At 41.6% G+C, this 16,592-nt stretch overlaps 4 protein-coding genes and 1 long non-coding RNA gene across 6 annotated transcripts; 2 read left to right on the top strand and 3 right to left on the bottom strand.

Annotated features, from left to right (window-relative positions):
* Positions 1-469: 469 nt before the first annotated feature.
* LOC116921825 (lactosylceramide 4-alpha-galactosyltransferase) lies at positions 470-2,101 on the top strand. The gene is made up of 3 exons (XM_032928184.2): positions 470-694; positions 776-1,425; positions 1,497-2,101. The coding sequence occupies exons 1-3, from the start codon at positions 494-496 to the stop codon at positions 1,849-1,851; spliced, it is 1,206 nt and encodes a 401-aa protein (XP_032784075.1). The 5' UTR covers positions 470-493; the 3' UTR covers positions 1,852-2,101.
* Positions 1,933-4,498, bottom strand: LOC116920266. The gene is made up of 6 exons (XM_045172110.1): positions 4,307-4,498; positions 3,281-3,440; positions 2,872-3,170; positions 2,600-2,798; positions 2,306-2,534; positions 1,933-2,241 (listed from the first exon to the last, which is right to left on the bottom strand). Exons 1-6 carry the CDS (start codon positions 4,334-4,336, stop codon positions 2,001-2,003), a joined length of 1,158 nt encoding a protein of 385 aa, XP_045028045.1. The 5' UTR covers positions 4,337-4,498; the 3' UTR covers positions 1,933-2,000.
* Positions 4,499-5,333: 835 nt separating this feature from the next.
* LOC116921801 (vascular endothelial growth factor receptor 1) lies at positions 5,334-9,937 on the bottom strand. Its single transcript, XM_032928137.2, has 16 exons — positions 9,391-9,937; positions 9,147-9,315; positions 8,928-9,079; positions 8,671-8,833; positions 8,431-8,607; positions 8,148-8,345; positions 7,960-8,081; positions 7,629-7,886; positions 7,414-7,555; positions 7,122-7,349; positions 6,754-7,053; positions 6,541-6,692; positions 6,349-6,471; positions 6,160-6,289; positions 5,673-6,069; positions 5,334-5,612 (listed from the first exon to the last, which is right to left on the bottom strand). Exons 1-16 carry the CDS (start codon positions 9,664-9,666, stop codon positions 5,609-5,611), a joined length of 2,991 nt encoding a protein of 996 aa, XP_032784028.2. The 5' UTR covers positions 9,667-9,937; the 3' UTR covers positions 5,334-5,608.
* LOC123471163 lies at positions 9,913-12,284 on the top strand. The gene is made up of 2 exons (XR_006645347.1): positions 9,913-10,038; positions 10,779-12,284. It is a non-coding gene; the product is annotated as an uncharacterized LOC123471163 (long non-coding RNA).
* LOC116921802 (vascular endothelial growth factor receptor 2) lies at positions 11,081-15,785 on the bottom strand. Of its 2 annotated transcripts, XR_004393624.2 has the most exons (18): positions 15,409-15,785; positions 15,147-15,312; positions 14,908-15,059; positions 14,642-14,819; positions 14,394-14,573; positions 14,153-14,323; positions 13,937-14,070; positions 13,620-13,877; positions 13,422-13,563; positions 13,136-13,363; positions 12,911-13,055; positions 12,760-12,848; positions 12,521-12,687; positions 12,324-12,446; positions 12,093-12,222; positions 11,644-12,028; positions 11,390-11,568; positions 11,081-11,324 (listed from the first exon to the last, which is right to left on the bottom strand). XR_004393624.2 is itself a non-coding variant. In XM_032928140.2 (17 exons), exons 1-17 carry the CDS (start codon positions 15,658-15,660, stop codon positions 11,511-11,513), a joined length of 2,958 nt encoding a protein of 985 aa, XP_032784031.2. In that variant the 5' UTR covers positions 15,661-15,785; the 3' UTR covers positions 11,081-11,510. The 2 variants fall into 2 exon arrangements, 1 of the variants encoding a protein (XP_032784031.2); XM_032928140.2 differs by having other exon boundaries at positions 11,081-11,568.
* Positions 15,786-16,592: the final 807 nt, after the last annotated feature.

The following is a 16,592-nucleotide window of genomic DNA, read 5'->3' as shown; positions in this document are numbered from 1 at the left end:
AATGTAAAACGAATGCCGAATTCCTGAACTAATAAAACATATGCACGTAACTGGAACAACAAGTCATCCAACAGCTTGCAGCTCTTTCTGAATTTATTGTAATTTATCGTACGCGCACAAAATTTAACAGAACAGTGTCGTAATTTCACGATAGCATTTTAAAAGCGTAAGAAGAGCACAATGCATGGGCAAACGAAGATTATATAGAGGTAATCGTTAATCTCAATTGATTACTTTTTTTCTGTCGAATGAAATATGTTGACGGACTCGTACTAAAGTCGACATCAATTCGAAACATTGACCTTGTTCTCACAGGGTGTATTCACCTTTACTTTTGAAAAAAATTGTCTTTTCTGTTCTTTTAATGTAATTTGACTAGTTGAACAGAAGAAGACCCAGTCAATATGGCATGCACACGTTATAGACTATCATAAGTTCAGTTTTTAAAGTTTCAAACCGTTGTTGGGTAAAATCCAGAGAGGTTGTGTCGACGATGGCGTCCGACAACAGCACGGAAGATCAGTCCTTATTCGTCGATTCTGGCCATCATTTAAATATTAGGAAGTTTGGATGGCTAAGACGCCAACTTCCTGCTGGATGGTCCATTATGAAATTGCTGTTGTTAACCACCTGTGCTGTTTATTTCATCTTATTCATCCAGTGGGGCAACCACCATTTTCCACAACACGTGAACGTAATTCTATTCTCTTTGTTTCATCATGGAATTTATATTTCCTATGTTATTCGCACAAGTATTGTTTCCGTCTATTCACAGACGGGATATTCAGTTCAGGCAATGGCAGATCGCGGGACGTGCTGTCTTTCTTCCGATCACTTGCAGGATATCTGCGGGAGAACCAATTGCACGTTGCCTTGTCCAAAACCAAAGCCTTCGGTTTTTGATGACCATCCAAGAGAATCTATTGTCGATCACAATCAAAATGCATTTTTCATTGAGACGTCGGGCAGTGGTTCGTTGACTATTCGACAGACTTGCGCAGTGGAATCGCTGGCCTTGCACAATCAGAATTTGACAGTCAACGTCCTTTTTGTGGACGTGCCAATCAACACGAGCGTCCTCGTTTTGCAGCAATTAAAAGAGAAATACAGCAACATTCAGCTAGTCAGTATTGACTTGGACGACTACTTAGCTGGAACGGTGCTGGAACATTGGTATCACTGCACGGAATGGAACAAGGGCTCGTTTTACGTCAACAATTTGAGCAATGGCCTTCGTTTGTTAACGCTGCAAAAGTACGGTGGCTATTACTTCGATCTGGACATCATCTCCGTCCGCCCAGTGACGTTCTATCGCAATTTTGTCGCCGTGCAAGATGCCACTAGTTTGAACAATGACGTCATCCATGCAGATCTGAAAAATCCATTCATCGAAATGGCCATTCAAGATTTTGTCTTGAATTTCAAGCAAGTGGTTTTGAATTTGTTGCACACACTTTTTTAAATTGAACAGTAAAAACGGTTTTGACAATAAATAGGGCCGAAATTTGGGGACATAATGGACCGTCCTTGATTACACGCGTTTTACGAAAATGGTGCAACGTTACGGATATCGAATCGATGGATTACGTCCCCTGTCGAGGTTTCAACGTCCTGCCGACAACATCGTTTCATCCGGTTCACTACGGTCAAATGAAAACTTTATTTGTTCTGCCGTCGGCGAACGAAACCGGAGCTCGTCTTAGCTGGCTGACGGAGACAGTGATTGGAGTTCACGTTTGGAACAAATTAAGTAAAAATCAACCGATCTACAAGAATTCGACGCAAGACTATATTCGATTGGCTCGTGCCCATTGCCCTAATGTTTTTTCTGCAGCTCCCGATGTTTTTTAAAGACTAATTTTCATCAACTGCATCTCAATATTTCATTTCAATTTTTAACAATTAAAGTTAGAAACCTAATTTTAGAGCTGATTTTTTTTGTCAGGCAAATGAATAGCCTGTTTATTGATAACAGGTCGATGTGCTGAGGGAATTCAGGATCAATGGTAATCCATCACATTATTGCAGATGTCATTATACAAAAGATTAGTGGCCTGTGAAAGAGCTGAATAACCCGTATGAATAAAGTCGTTGCAATCTGCGAAGGCAGCATCTTTGAACAGGTAAGGACGACGATCGACGTGAACGATCTCATCGCGTTTTAAGGCGGCACATGAGCGGATGTACTCTTCTGCCAATGGATCACTCGAATCCCATATGCGGATGCTACTATTTTCATTCCTAAAAGAAAAGTACAAGTGGTAGCCATATTGTCAATATTCTAGTATCAATCAATAGAACACACTCTAACAGACGTCGAATGGCCTTGTTGTAGTTGACTATCTTCTCTGAATGAATGTACGTGTTGTGGTCGTGAATTTTCTCGGGTAGTTCCTCGACTGGATATTGATTGAACCAAATCACTTGGGAGAATTTTGCCAACCGGCCCAGCTCTGGAGCGAATTTAGTAAAATTCTCCTCGTAAAGTCGATGATCAGCGCCGTTTGTTCCCAGCATGTGGTGTACTACTATACCTACATCAAAGCCACAATGACACCACCCCAAATTAAAGAGCAAATGTAATTAGCAAAAATATTACTGAGAAAAAGGAGATGAGGCCGCTCAATTGGGTCAAAAGTTGCCCATCGACGAATTGTTTCAGTGACATTGTCATCGATGAGGGGTCGCCATTTGTACGAAAGTCGCAGTTTGAGGATGTTGCTCGTGATTTCCATTTCATCGTGAAACGAAGGTGAATTTTGAATGGGCTTCCTTATTTGATCATAGTCTGGAATCAACTGAATTGCGTATAGCGTTTTGTCGCTGTTAAAAAAGGCCATCTATACTTAAAAAGTATTTAATGCTGCTTACAGCGACAAAGTTGTAAAACTGTTGGCGAACTCTCGAGTCACCCATAAACAGAAAGTGCAATGAGCCGTTGTTTCTATTACTCAAATCACCGGCCAATTGCTTTTGATAGCGAATCAAATCAAGGCACGGGACTGTGCGATCAGTTGTGTACCGGAGAAGTCGACACGGTCCAGTCTGGTCAGACGTGAATCGATAATTGCCATCAGTTTCTTTTTCATAACGATGGTGACGCTGGTCGAGAAGGTCCCCCGTGCAAACGGCTGAATCTTGCCCATCGGACGGATCTAATGTGTTTGTCTCTTTACCGAAGAATGTCGTGAAAAATCCGTTTATAAAAAATCAGTTAATATTTCTGGTATTGTACTCGGACGTTGGTTTGATGGTCGTTTAACATTTCGACACTTTTTACCTCGTCCTGGTGATGCAACCAATTGCCGTCTTCCATCGTTCAATGTCCAGACCAGTAGAAAAAGCAAACAACACGGAAAGATGATCTTGAAGATGACCAGTAGCGTAGATGCACATTTTTGTTTCCACATTGCCTGAATGGTTTTCATTCTAACGCCCAACTAAAAATATAAGAAAATGATCATTTTTTGCGTGATTCCATTTGAAAGGTGAAAGGGTGAAAAGCGAGCACGAGAATGGGAAACTGGCGATGCCGATGGCACGGAAGCTTCAACATTCTACAGCGAATCTGGCCGCCATTGTATAATTCTAGCCAGTTTGAATGATCGTTTAACCCGCCAACTTCCTGCTGGACCGTCCATTACGAATCCCCTGTTGATAACGACCATCAGTGCTGGTTAAGTGAACTGTACAGATACTTATTGTCATCATAATAAAAATAAATAAAAAAATAATAATAATTCAACGTTTTTTGTTTTTTAATTGATGGGCACAGAGACACGGAGTTAAACCAATTTTATTTAATTGATTGACTTTCTCCTGTTCTCATGATGAGCCCGAGGACAAAAGCAAGACAAGGCTGGATACCGGCTGGATATGCAATGATAACACCACGTAGCCTCAAAATCACGTTTTCCATTTGTGACACGAAAAACGGGAACAGGCTTTGTATTTTAAAAGATGGACAAAGGAATTGATAACAGGTCGAATGTAGTTGTATAGACTACATGCCGATAGCAAAGGGTGGTATAAACAGGTACGACGTACAGGTTTCAAAAAGAAATGAATATAAATCAAACTCAACGGAATGTGATGGCAGGGATAATTTGTTAACTAGTCACATAGAGTCAAGGCCTTAATGAAATTCTCAATGAAATGATACTGTTGAATGAATCGTCGGGATTTCGATTGGCTGTGCTATAAGAAGAATTTCTTTTACTCTAGATAGTGTCATGAAATCCGACTAGAGGAAACTTCAATTAAACTGGGTATAATAAACAAATAGTTTCGAAAAAAAAAAACTCACCTGGTGATTAAACGTTCGTGTAAACTCCATCCTCTTCTTTTCTGACTGAAAATGCTCTCATTATTGTCACGGCTGACGGGCAACGGTTTTGATTCTTTCAGTTTCTCGTCGCGGTCCAGGAACTTTGCAAGCCCCAAGGGGTTCAATGGCCGGGGCAAGCGGTTCAATCGCCACCCACTTAATTGACTGGCATCAAATCCTATGAATAAAATGCCTTAGCAACTCGAGGGTCAGTATCAAGTGCAACTGATCCATGCACGAATAATCTTGATGTAATTCTGATTACTAGGGACCCTCACTCCGTTCGGAATGTTTGAATAAGAAAAATAACAAAAAAGTTTGAGACAAGAATTTTTTTTGAGTTTTTGCGCCCTATAGATATACTGGACCTAATAGATGTAAACCTAAGTCAAAAATTTCATTCTTTTTCAAAATTTTTTGTTCATGAATATTTTTTCATGAATTTTACAGAATAATGGATAGCCCTCACCAAGAGCTATATATTTCTGTAAAATGTATTGATTTCGGGCTTGTAATTTCCCCGATAATAATTATTTTAATTTCATATAGGACTGGAAGTGGGGATTACCCGCTACCCGTTAAACCGCACCGACCTGCCCTAAAAATGGCTAATCGGTTTACCATTCGAGTAATAAATCTTTAAGCAATTATTTTACAAAAATGGATAGAGATTATCAAGAGCTATCCATTTGGGCAATTTTTAAAAATTTTTAACCAATTGTTTTCCCGATTATGATTTTTATTGGGGCAGGAAATTCCCATAGCGTTTTGCAAGAATCCTTATCGGGAAATTTCTTCTACAATATGAGACCTATCTCAGCGGCACAGCGTTGAAAACAAAAAAACGAACGAGATTAGTGCCGACACACCGAAATCAACGCGCCATCAAAGCCATCTTTCGGGAGAAACCTCAGAAAAAAGTGGGCTCGGTCAATGTGACTAGTGAGAATGCAGTTTCGCAAGAATCCCTGTCGTGAAATTAAAAAAAATAATAATAGACGAACAATTGAAAAGGGTCGAATTTAGTGGAACAGATGCCGCTAACGGCAGATGAAACAGTAATGAAAAATGAATACGTTACGATATACAGGTAAATGAGAAAAAAAAAGAAATTAATAAATAAAACTCAACGAAATGTGAAAATGGTACAGAGAATTTGTTAACTACTGGCATATAGTCAAGGCCACGATTGTAAACAAACGATACGGTTGGACGAAACATCGAGCTCTCAATGAGCCCCTATATCCATAGGCCTTGTTAAGAAGAATTTCATCCATACTCTCAACTAGAGAAAACTTCAAATTAAAATGGGCAATAAATTCAAATGAGTTTCAAATAGACTCACCCGATGATGAAATGTTCGTTCAAACTCCAGCCTCTTCTGATCTGACTGAAAATACTCACAGCATTGGCACGACTGAGGGGCAACGATTTCGATTTTCTCAGCTTCTCGTCACGATCCAGCAATTGTACAAGCCCCAAGGGTTCAGTGGCCGGAGGATCGACTTTCTCTCGGTTGCATTTTTCATTGGATTCATTCAAATTGAAATAGTTAGCGCACACTGTCGATTCCATTTGGCTGCAAACAAGTTCTTCGATTTGGCTGAAGGTTGGCCTCTCCTTCGGATCCATTTTCCAACAGCTCGTCATGATTTCTCCAAAATAATTGGGCGCAAAATCAGGTTTCTCCATTCGGTAGCCCTTCTCCAGTTGCCGTATCAGCTCGTGATTGGCTTCCATACCTGACCAAAAAAAATAAATAATAATAATTATAGGAATTAGAATAATTGCTTTTGGCCTCTAGCGTACGGTAAAATAGAACACGGACCTACCTGGATATGGCACTTTACCAAGCGTGAAAAGTTCCCAAACGAAAACGCCATAGGACCAGACGTCTGACTGGGTTGAAAAAACGCGGTCTGTCAGCGATTCAATTGCCATCCACTTGACTGGCATCAAACCCTGCGTGGATGATGAATATCAAGTGCAATTCCATTTCATTGAGAAATTGTTAAGTTTACCTGTCCCGATTGTTTATAATTTCCCTTGTAATACATTTTGCGGGACATACCAAAATCGGCTATTTTGGCCACTCCGTTATCGGCCAACAAAACATTGCGAGCAGCCAAATCGCCATGGATGACCTTTGAATCGATTTAAAAAAGGATAGCGTTACTTTGATCAACGTAGAATGAAAAATTATTAATCCTCACTTTTTTGCTAGCCAAGTAATCCATGCCCCTAGCGATTTGGAAAGACCATGAAATCAAATCAGCTGTGCAAATGGATGACTGGTGGGTTCTTGCAGTCTCGGGGTCTTGTTGGCAAACCCACATGGATTGCGGGCGTTCGTCATCGCCATGTTCTATATACATCAGGTCAACCACGTTAAAAGTAAAGTCAGGATAGGTTAGGATAGAACTCACCTAAACCATCAGCAGCACTAGCTTCGTTTGATCGATTTGCCTCAGCCATTGGAACAGAACATTCGTTGTTTAAATGCGCTGAATGTTGAGCTGTCATTTCCATTTCATTTAAATTCACAGCCGTGCAATCGTTCATCGATTCCATCGTCTTGCCTGACATTTTGCATCTCTCCTGCATTTCCGCATCCGTCAGAAAATTGCCCAACTCGTCCACTTGATTAATGAAATGGTTGCGGTGTTTGACCAAATACGTTTGCAAATTGCCAAATCGGCAATATTCGACGATAACTAAGAGCTCCCCTGCAAAAATCAACAAAGTTGACTCGTCTTTCTCTGTCGAACAACGTCAAGTGTTCGTGTTCAAATACCTTTGACGATGCTTTTCGTGCAAGCTCCCAACAGATTAACGACATTCAGATGCGCTCCCAGGTAAATCATAATTTTCAATTCACTAATCAGAGCTTCGAGAGCTGTGGCATTCGTTTGCGATCGCACCATCTTCACTGCCACCGTTTTGACGGTATCCTCACAATCCTTAACACCAATAGCTTGAGCTTTAACTACCCGACCAAAACATCCGGCGCCCAATTGTACACCTGCTCACCAGCAACGCGATACGATTGAAATCAGGTGAATGTGACGCAATTAAAATTTCATTACCGAGTTTAAGTCGATGCCTGGGAAATTCCCATCGTTTGTCGTAGGGCAGTATTTCAACTTGTTCGTCCAATCCTAGTTGTTGGTCAATTTCTCTTTGATTTCCTCTGAGCAATGCTTGAGCACCAGGAAAAAAATTTTGCTTCTTTCAGTTAGAGAAATAAATAAATTATGTTTTCTGCACACTTTATTTGTTGTTTTTGCAGAATGGAAATTACCTTATCTTGGTAGAGTTTGATTCCTGTACCGAGCATCACGATGAGGATGACTACCACAACGGAGACCGTGCTGACCAAAGCGATGGACATTTGAGACTCGTCGGTGAATTTGACATCGAAATATTTGTAGCTCTGCGTTATGCTGTTGCTCAGTCGGCAAGCGTAACTGCCGTTATCACCTGTTGTTCCTTGCAGAGTCAACACTGTCGAATTGCCAGTCGATAAAATCAATCGATTTTGGGCTAGAATTTGGCCATCCTGTTCAATGAGAAGCAAATGCAATTTGTTAAGGCTTGAAAATAAAGAACAAATGGCTGTTTAGTGCACGAACCTTGAGCCATTGAAAGGTAGACACAGGTACTCCATAACCGTCACACCTTAAACTCGTCTCGCGTCCCAGGACAAGCAAAACTGTCGAATTCTCCGGGTCGACTATGAAAGGTACTACAGGCTCTGTCATGCAAATTCATTTAGAAATAGAACATATTTCTGAGACATTTTGCAGTTAATGAGACATACTTATGATTGTGAAGGAATGCATTGGCGCTGTATTTGCAAACAATGCAGAAGTCGTAACCGAGTTATCGCCGAGTCCACGTGTCATGCATCGAAACTTTGTCGGGAAACGTTTGGAGATGTTCGTCATCACCAACAAACTCTTGTAATTGCGTAAGGAAGGTAATTCTCCCTGAGCCGTCTTGTTCTGCGTCACTATGTCTGTCGATTATTATAACGTCCAAGACATTTAGCTGTGGAACGGGAACATCTTTTTGCTGACCTCAAACTATCAATGTATGTATACCTATAGCGAAATCGGACGGTGGGTCCTGTTCGTCGATTGGAACGAGTTCTTCGGTGTCGTTCACCTTTTGGTAATACGCCCATTGTGGCGGAGTGGTGGCTAAATAAGATCGGCAGACCAACGTGACGTTACTTCCTTCCAGCACCGGATCACTGCCATTTCGTGTCAATTCAATTCCTGTAGACAGTATTGCAAATAATCAAAACGGTGATGTCCTGCACTCGATGTAAAAACATTAACCATTCATGACGATGTTGAAGAACACTTTTGAAGTCGAATTGCCAAGTTTGCCAACGCATTCGTATCTGCCATAGTCATTTAGGGTCGCTTGGTTCAAGGTCAATCCGCTCTGCACATCTAGAATCCATTTCGGCCCCGATAACAAATCAATTTGTGTTTCTTCCTACATGAACATGGACATCCGTCAATCAATTCGACCTTATTGCTCAAGTAATATATCATAAAAAGGGAAGACTGTAAAATACTAAGGTATATACCTTTGATAATGGCTCAACTGTAAAACTATTCCAGCGTTTGAGTGACACGCGCACGTCCGGATGAGTCGGTTTGCAGGGAATATCAGCTCTTTTGCCGTTCGTCAAAGTGAACTTGCCCAGATCGTCACTGAGAAAAACAAGGTCTCTACGGTCTGTTTACAAACGATATAAAACGTTGCACACCGGTCATTTATATTCTTTGTTCAATCAATTATTTACTGTAGACATAGATGTATTGTTTGACTCGAAGCTCAGGAAATTGAGGCAGAAAGCATCCGTAGAATCCCGTGTCTTTTGCAGTGGCCTTTGTCAATGTTATCGTCGATGAAACGTGAGTTTCGTTCTGGAAGACTGCCTCACGTACTATTCGTTCCATACGTTTGCTGGTCTATTAGAATCCAAATAAATAAAAACCAATGACGTTATAGAACTACGTAAATGAAGACAAATGAGTCAGACGTACCGCTGCAGAAGGATCTTTTGGTAATGTCCATTCAATATCTGTCGTATGGATAAACATGCAAGTGATTGTTAGGTTGTCACCTGCTTTCACGATTCGTTCTGCAACATTGGGTAGCATAATCCCATTGTTTTTGTTTAATTCGTTGACTTGACCGTACGTGTTCGATATTAACACGATGACTGAAAACACTTGATGGATCGATATTACCCACGGAAAAAATCCTGTAGTATTTAAACGACGTAGCAACATCCCATTTACCGCCATTGCAATGGCCATTAGGTCAATCAAAATCCACTTTCTATTCACTTCTTAAAAGCACCAGTATACGAGAGTCACTGCACTTCACACAACAGCAAATGAAAAGACAAACAATCAGAAACCGAGTTTCGGTTGAGATTGACTTTCAGAGGACAGCCAATGTCAACTAGATTTCTGATAACTGTTTAGCATTTCCGTAAGGAGACAAACGACGAGCTAAACGTAATAAAAAACGGCGGTTACCATTTCCTTTTCCTGGCTCAGCAACCAAGGACGTTAAACGTATGTGTCTTACTGCCGTCTTCTTTGGCCACTGTCTGCATATGGAAGCGTAATCTTGAGCTCGTCTGTTTGGCCTGAGGATATTAAGCACTTCGCGTTTGTGCTAAGGTACATTTTACACCTGAGGCTGATTTGACTAAAGTCTACACAGATTCCTAGTGTACCGTGTACGAGGGAAGGGTCATGAAAATATATAGGAAAAAAACAAGAATTTTCTGAAAATACGAAGACGAACCGCCATACCAAGGCAAGGCGAATGTGATTCCACTTTTGCGTGTTTAAAACATTTTTAGTCAAATGGCTTTCCACATGGCATTCGAGGATGTTTTTTGACTGTTCATTTTTCATGTAAGTTGGTCATTGACCTCAAGTGAAAGTGAAATTTTTTTCCATGGATGGAGAGGAAAAGGCTGCAGAATGCGGCCTCGAGTTCTGTTAATCTCCAAACCGACCTCAGTATCGCGTTCAAAAAGGAAAACCCAACAGGCACGAAATCAAGAGCCAAACTTGTCAATGTAAAGCCAGGAGAAAAACAGTAGTTTGGAAACATGATTTCATATACAAGTGCAAAAGTAAGAAGGGCGAAACTGAAAGTGTAGCACGATAAAATTGGGCCACGGGCGTTTTCTTGTCCGATTTGTCATTGAATACTCTCCCACTTTGTAAAAATCATGAAATTCAAAGATTATTCAAAGAATTCAATGACCAGTTAAACCGATTTTCAAAGACAAAAATGGCAGTCTAAATTAATTGAAATCTTAGTTACACTTACACATACCTATGTGTGAAAAAGTATATGTGAAAAAACCACACTGCTACTTTCTAATCGGTTTGTGTTTTTCTGCCAGTCCCCGAAGACGAGAGGACAACTCAAATAGCTTTTAAACAACGAAAAGCTTGTACAGTTTTTCCCGGATGATTGTTCATTACACAACGACTCATATACAGTTGCATAAACTGGTTTTCAGAGTCGCGATCCTATACGAATGACGTACCTACATGGATGTCAGATCCTGTATTCCAGATCCGCTTTTTCAACCCGATTTATTAAAAGACCTTTTCACATATTTGCTTCTGTAGAGTAAGACATGGACCCATACTTTTTTTTCACGCTAAGGGATTGAATTGAACGAATGGAGTTTAAAACGAGTCAAAAGGTATAGCTAAATGTATTATGTTTACTGCATCTCAGTTACGATGACACAGTAAATGAAACAATAAAAGAAAATAAATTTATACAAATGACAATGATCGAGTTTTACTTGGTAGTTCAATAATTGATGATTGAAAATGTGACCTTTCATGACTTTCAATCCACAAGCAGACATGGTCGACGGAGACCGTAATCCGCATAGAAGACGTAGTCTGCTAATACTCGTCTGCTAGGCCTACGTCTGTTACCAAGTGGATTAAAAATCATGGATCAAGCATCAAGGTCACATTTTCAATCATAAATTACCACATTGACGGTAATCAATGACATTCCTTCAGTGCGAAATCTCATTTTACAGACAACTACGTACTCTATCCGCTGGCCAAGTATAGGTGATCCGGCAACAAGAAAGCCCAAGACTCCAACCCTAAACGTATTGGTTGCTTATCTGAGTCTTTTGTTGTGGCAATGCTTCGATATTAGTCCTGTACGTAGCAGAGCAAAGAAACGTTGAAATTGAAGAAATGAATTGTCTCTTTAAACGATCGTAAGGATTTTACCTTTCTTCAGAGATTCTCCGCAAACTGATTCCATTCCAGACTGGTTTCTTGGTTTGCACATCGCACACTGAACTCGATCGACTAAATTTCTCTTTTTTAAAGTCCAGAGCTTTGGCCAGACCCAACGGTTCGTTGGCCGGAGCACTCACTTTCTCTTGGTTCAATTTTTCGTACGATTGGTTCAAATTTAAATAGTGATCACTGACGGTCGACTCCATTTGAAGGCTGATCTGCTGCTCCATGTGGCTGAATGTTGGTCTCTCCTTCGGGTCCGATTTCCAACAACTCGCCATGATTTCTCCGAAATAATTGGGCGCAAAATCGGGTTTCTCCATTCGGTAGCCTTTCTCCAGTTGCCGTATGAGTTCGTGATTGGCTTCCATACCTGGATTTCGGATGCGTTCGTCACTATAGTTTCCCTTCCAAAGGTTCAAACGTGAACGACCTACCTGGATATGGCACTTTGCCTAAGGTGAAGATTTCCCAAAGAAGAACGCCGTACGACCAGACGTCAGACTGAGTGGAGAAACGGCGATCCGTCAGAGATTCAATGGCCATCCATTTGACGGGCATCAAACCCTGGATTCACCACAGCATTTTTTAAAAATGAGTAAGTGGGAAAGAAAAAGAAAAAAAAACAAGGACAAAAAAAGAAAAGGTGAAAGTTTTTGAAAGTGAACCTGCGATTCTTTCTGATAATTTCCTTCGTAATACATGTTGCGAGACATTCCGAAATCCGCCACTTTGGCAACTCCGCCATCGGCCAGCAGAACATTACGGGCTGCCAAATCGCCATGAAGAACCTTTTTATTTTCGGGAATGAACCGAGTCATATGCAATTTGTGCATAATAATGATTAGCCCAATTGGTCACATACTTTTCTGCTGGCCAAATAATCCATTCCTCTGGCGATTTGGAACGACCAAGAGATCAGATCGGCTGTCGAAACGGAATGGCTCACTTTATTTTCCGGGTCTTGTTGATAAAATCCGAACGTGTCTGCACCTGGAGAGACTTCCCCACTGGAAGACGACGAGGATGAACCTGAAATAGTCCGGTAAGCAGTTTAGATGTTAAGCGTTAAAAAAGAACTAGTGTCAAACATAGACAAATAACCTTCTGGGCAAGCAGAAACATCTTGATCGATCAAATTGGCTTGAGAAGATGACGTTTGAATCTGGTCTTGATTATTCGCGTTTCCATTTCTGAATGACGATGATGCAAACTGATCACACATTCGTCTTGATTTCAAAATGATGGGCCATACCTGGAACGGTCCATTTCTTGCATTTCTGCATCCGTCAAGAGATTGCCGAACTCGTCGACTTGGTTCTCGAAATCCGTGCGGTGGCCGACGAGGTAAGTTTGCAAATTCCCAAATCGACAATACTCGACAATGACTAGCAGTTCTCCTAAATTCACAGATTCACCCAAATACCCCAAAATTGCATCGATTCTGATGATGTGTCTAAAGCCTTTAATTGAATCATACCTTTGATGACGCTTTTCGTGCAAGCTCCCAATAGATTGACAACATTCAGGTGGGCCCCCAGGTGTATCATGATTTTCAATTCACCGACCAGAGCTTCCAGGGCAGCCACGTTAGTCTGCGATCGCACCATCTTCACCGCCACTGTTTTGACAGTTTCCTCCGAGTCTTTAACGCCGACAGCTTGAGCTTTGACCACCCGGCCGAAACATCCAGCGCCCAACTGTACACCTGTGCATCAGCAACACGATTGAAATAGGTGGATGTGATACAACAACAATTCCATTACCGAGTTTGAGTCGATGTCTGGGAAATTCCCATCGCGTGTCGTAAGGCAAAATTTCGATTTGCTCGTCCAAACTGAGATGATCGTTCAATTCCTTTGGTTTGCCTTTGAGCAGAGCTTGAGCGCCCGGAAACAAGTTGCCTTTCTATTCAAACGATCACAGATTAGAATGAAGCTCAAAGTCACCCGAACAGGGTCCACCTTGTCAAGGTAGAGTCTGATGCCAATCAGAATCGAAGCCAGAATGATGACCACCGTCAACGTGCCAACAGCAATCACAACTGTATTACCGATGTCGTCCGGCTCCTCAGCAAAGGTAACGGTGAAATTTTTGAAACTTTGGCCCAGGTAGTTACTCCAGCGGCAAGCGTACGAACCGACTTCTTCTTCCGTGCCTTGGAGGGTCAACACAGTCGCATTGCCGCTGGAATAAACTTCATCAAAGTGTTCTATACCATCCTGTGAATTCGGTTCAATATTTCAAAAACGAGTTTCAAATAGAACAGTGAGCGCTTTACCTTGAGCCACTGGATCTTGGGTCGAGGCGATGCGTATCCAGTGCACGTTAAATTCCGCGCTTGTCCTTTAACCAACACCACTTCGATGGATGTAGTCGAATTGTTTCTCGTTGCTATGACGGGAACGCGAGCCCCTGTTAATCCCAGAAAATAATGTCATTTATTTTTTTTTATTTTGGCAATCGTTCAGTAAAGGCAACTTGAATTTTGACTTGCGTGTGACTTGGAAGGAAACGGTTGCCAGTTCGATTTTGTCTCGCTTATTCATCGCCCAACATCCAAACTTTTGGGGGGAATTCGCAGTGACATTAGACAATTCCAAAATGCTCACGTAATACGATTCTGACTCTCCCTGAACGGTCAATTTTGTCGTATTGATTTCCATACCTGCAGTACAGTGAAGTGGAAATCAAATGGAATCATTGACTCGAGACATTGCGTTGACTCTTGGACTTACCCAATTCGGATGGCGTCTCGCTTTCACTAATGTTAACCTGTTCTTCTGCGGTGTCGTCGACACTCTGATAATACGTCCAGCGTGGTGGAGATGAAAGGGCGTAGGCGCGACATATCAAAACGACGTTACTTCCCTCCACAGGATCACGAGCATCACTGCCATTTCTAGTCAGATCAAGCCCTGTTCGCAGTTGTATACAAGCCATGTGTTTACATTCGAAATGAATCGCAAGGAACGACGAATCTCACCAGACACTATCAGATTAAATCTTTTGTCGGTCGGCTTGCCCGTACTGTTTTTGAGCAGGCCGATGCATTGGTAACTTCCGAAATCGTCCAGGCTCACGTTCCTGTGACGCAGTCCTTTGAACTGTTGCCGGAACCAATGTCGAGACGGACCGGACAACAAATCTCGCTGCAATTCCTCCTAGAACACACATGTCTATTTAATTTTTGAAATAATATTATCAACTATAGCTATAGTCCAGGTTTTCCCAAGTGAAAATGTACAATACCTTCGATAGATGCCCGATGACCAACTGAGGGGATCGTTTCAACTGCACATTGACATCAGGGTGAGTGGGGTTGCAGGGTACCAAAGCATCTTCGCCCATTTCAAATCGAAATTTGACCAATTCCTCTTCCATAATGACTGCATCTCTTCTGTCTTTGGATGTGGCGAACGTGAGTGCCGTATAGAAATGATAGAGAAACATCAAAAGCGAATGAATAGGCCATCAAGCTGATGACTTACTGTAAACGTAGATGTACTGCTTCACTCGCACTTCATTAAACAAAGGTAAGTAGCATTCGTAATAGCCAGTGTCTCTTGCCCTGGCTTTGATGAGGCTCATCGTTGACCAGACGTGAGTTTCGTTCTTCTCGAAAGTGAAATTCAAACGCTCGTTCATTGCACTAATCTGAAAGGGAAAAAAAAAAGGTTGAGTAGAATGATATGCAGACTAAATCAGGCCTGCCTTATTTCGCTAACTCTGTTATAGCTTATATTATTTTACCCCGGGTGTTTTCGTAAGGTAGTCGGGAATATTCCATTTGATCTCGGCTGTGTGGATGAAGATGCACGTCACGCTAATGTTGGCCAAAGCTGTAAACACTTGCTGCTCCTTGTCGGGCAACATGATCCCATTGTTTTTGTCGAGTTCTTTGGCACGACCTTCAATTGCTAAGGAAATCAAGAGGCCTGCCAAAACAATTGCTAATCTAGGCCTAATCCGGACGATGTTAACAGGACGTAAACGTTCTGCCATCCTTCGACGAACGCACAAAAGACTTGAATGTGAAAACACGAAAATGTTGGGCGTGCAGGTGCTGAAGAAGGCTCGGCAGTGTTCGAATGTGGAACTAAGTTTTGGAAATCCCCGTGCGCTTAAAGAGAATGGAGATAGCAACAAGGTTTTTTTTTTTTTTGCTGAGCGTCTATAATGCGAGAATGTAGCTCGAGGATATATGCGCAACCTGGTGATGTTGGCCAGCAGCCAAGGAAGAAAAACAAAACAGAACCGGTTTATAAAAAAAAGCTGCGGTTTGTGAGATGATGGAAATGCACAATCTTTTCTACCTATATGGACTGTTGCCTTTGTCTGCTAATTTCTTTTAAAAAGCCCTTCCTTTAAATTCGTCTCGGCCTTTGGGGAGAGCAAACGTTTTGGTTGCCCCGGAAGAGTTTGCAGATTTTTGTAGCTAGAGGCAACTCATAAAAGAAATTCTGCAAATAGTTCGTAACGTAGGCTATTCACCATATTGTTTATGATCGATTAACTATTTGTCATCAACTATAAAAGCCCCACAAACACAGTCACGTTTTGAAATGTGAAAACCGACGGTGAGTAGTCGACCCAAAGCGATGAGCACTGTTTACGATCGCTCGACTCACGAAGGTTTCGATATCAGGAAAAAGAAAGTCTACCTAACCATAAATCAACGGTATACATGTTTTGGGAAAAGACGAAAATGATGAAGAAGAGGGAACACATCGGGACCTTGATAGTTTGCATATCCAAGATGGGCTTTTGAGACGACCGTGAAACGAAACGGTTGTTCCTCATGGCCATGGCTTCTGGGTCCGATTTGGTTTTTACGAAAACTGCACAGTCAAAGTCAGAGCGTATCGTTAAAAAACAAAACACAGTGGAGTTGTCGTACGGAAATCAGGGCGTTCCTCTCACGTTATCCTGTCACA

Source organism: Daphnia magna, linkage group LG4, assembly GCF_020631705.1.
Source record: "Daphnia magna isolate NIES linkage group LG4, ASM2063170v1.1, whole genome shotgun sequence".
Lineage (NCBI taxonomy): Eukaryota > Metazoa > Arthropoda > Branchiopoda > Diplostraca > Daphniidae > Daphnia > Daphnia magna.
The sequence above is the reverse complement of the archived record's forward strand: the minus strand, read 5'-3'. Positions and strand labels throughout refer to the sequence as shown.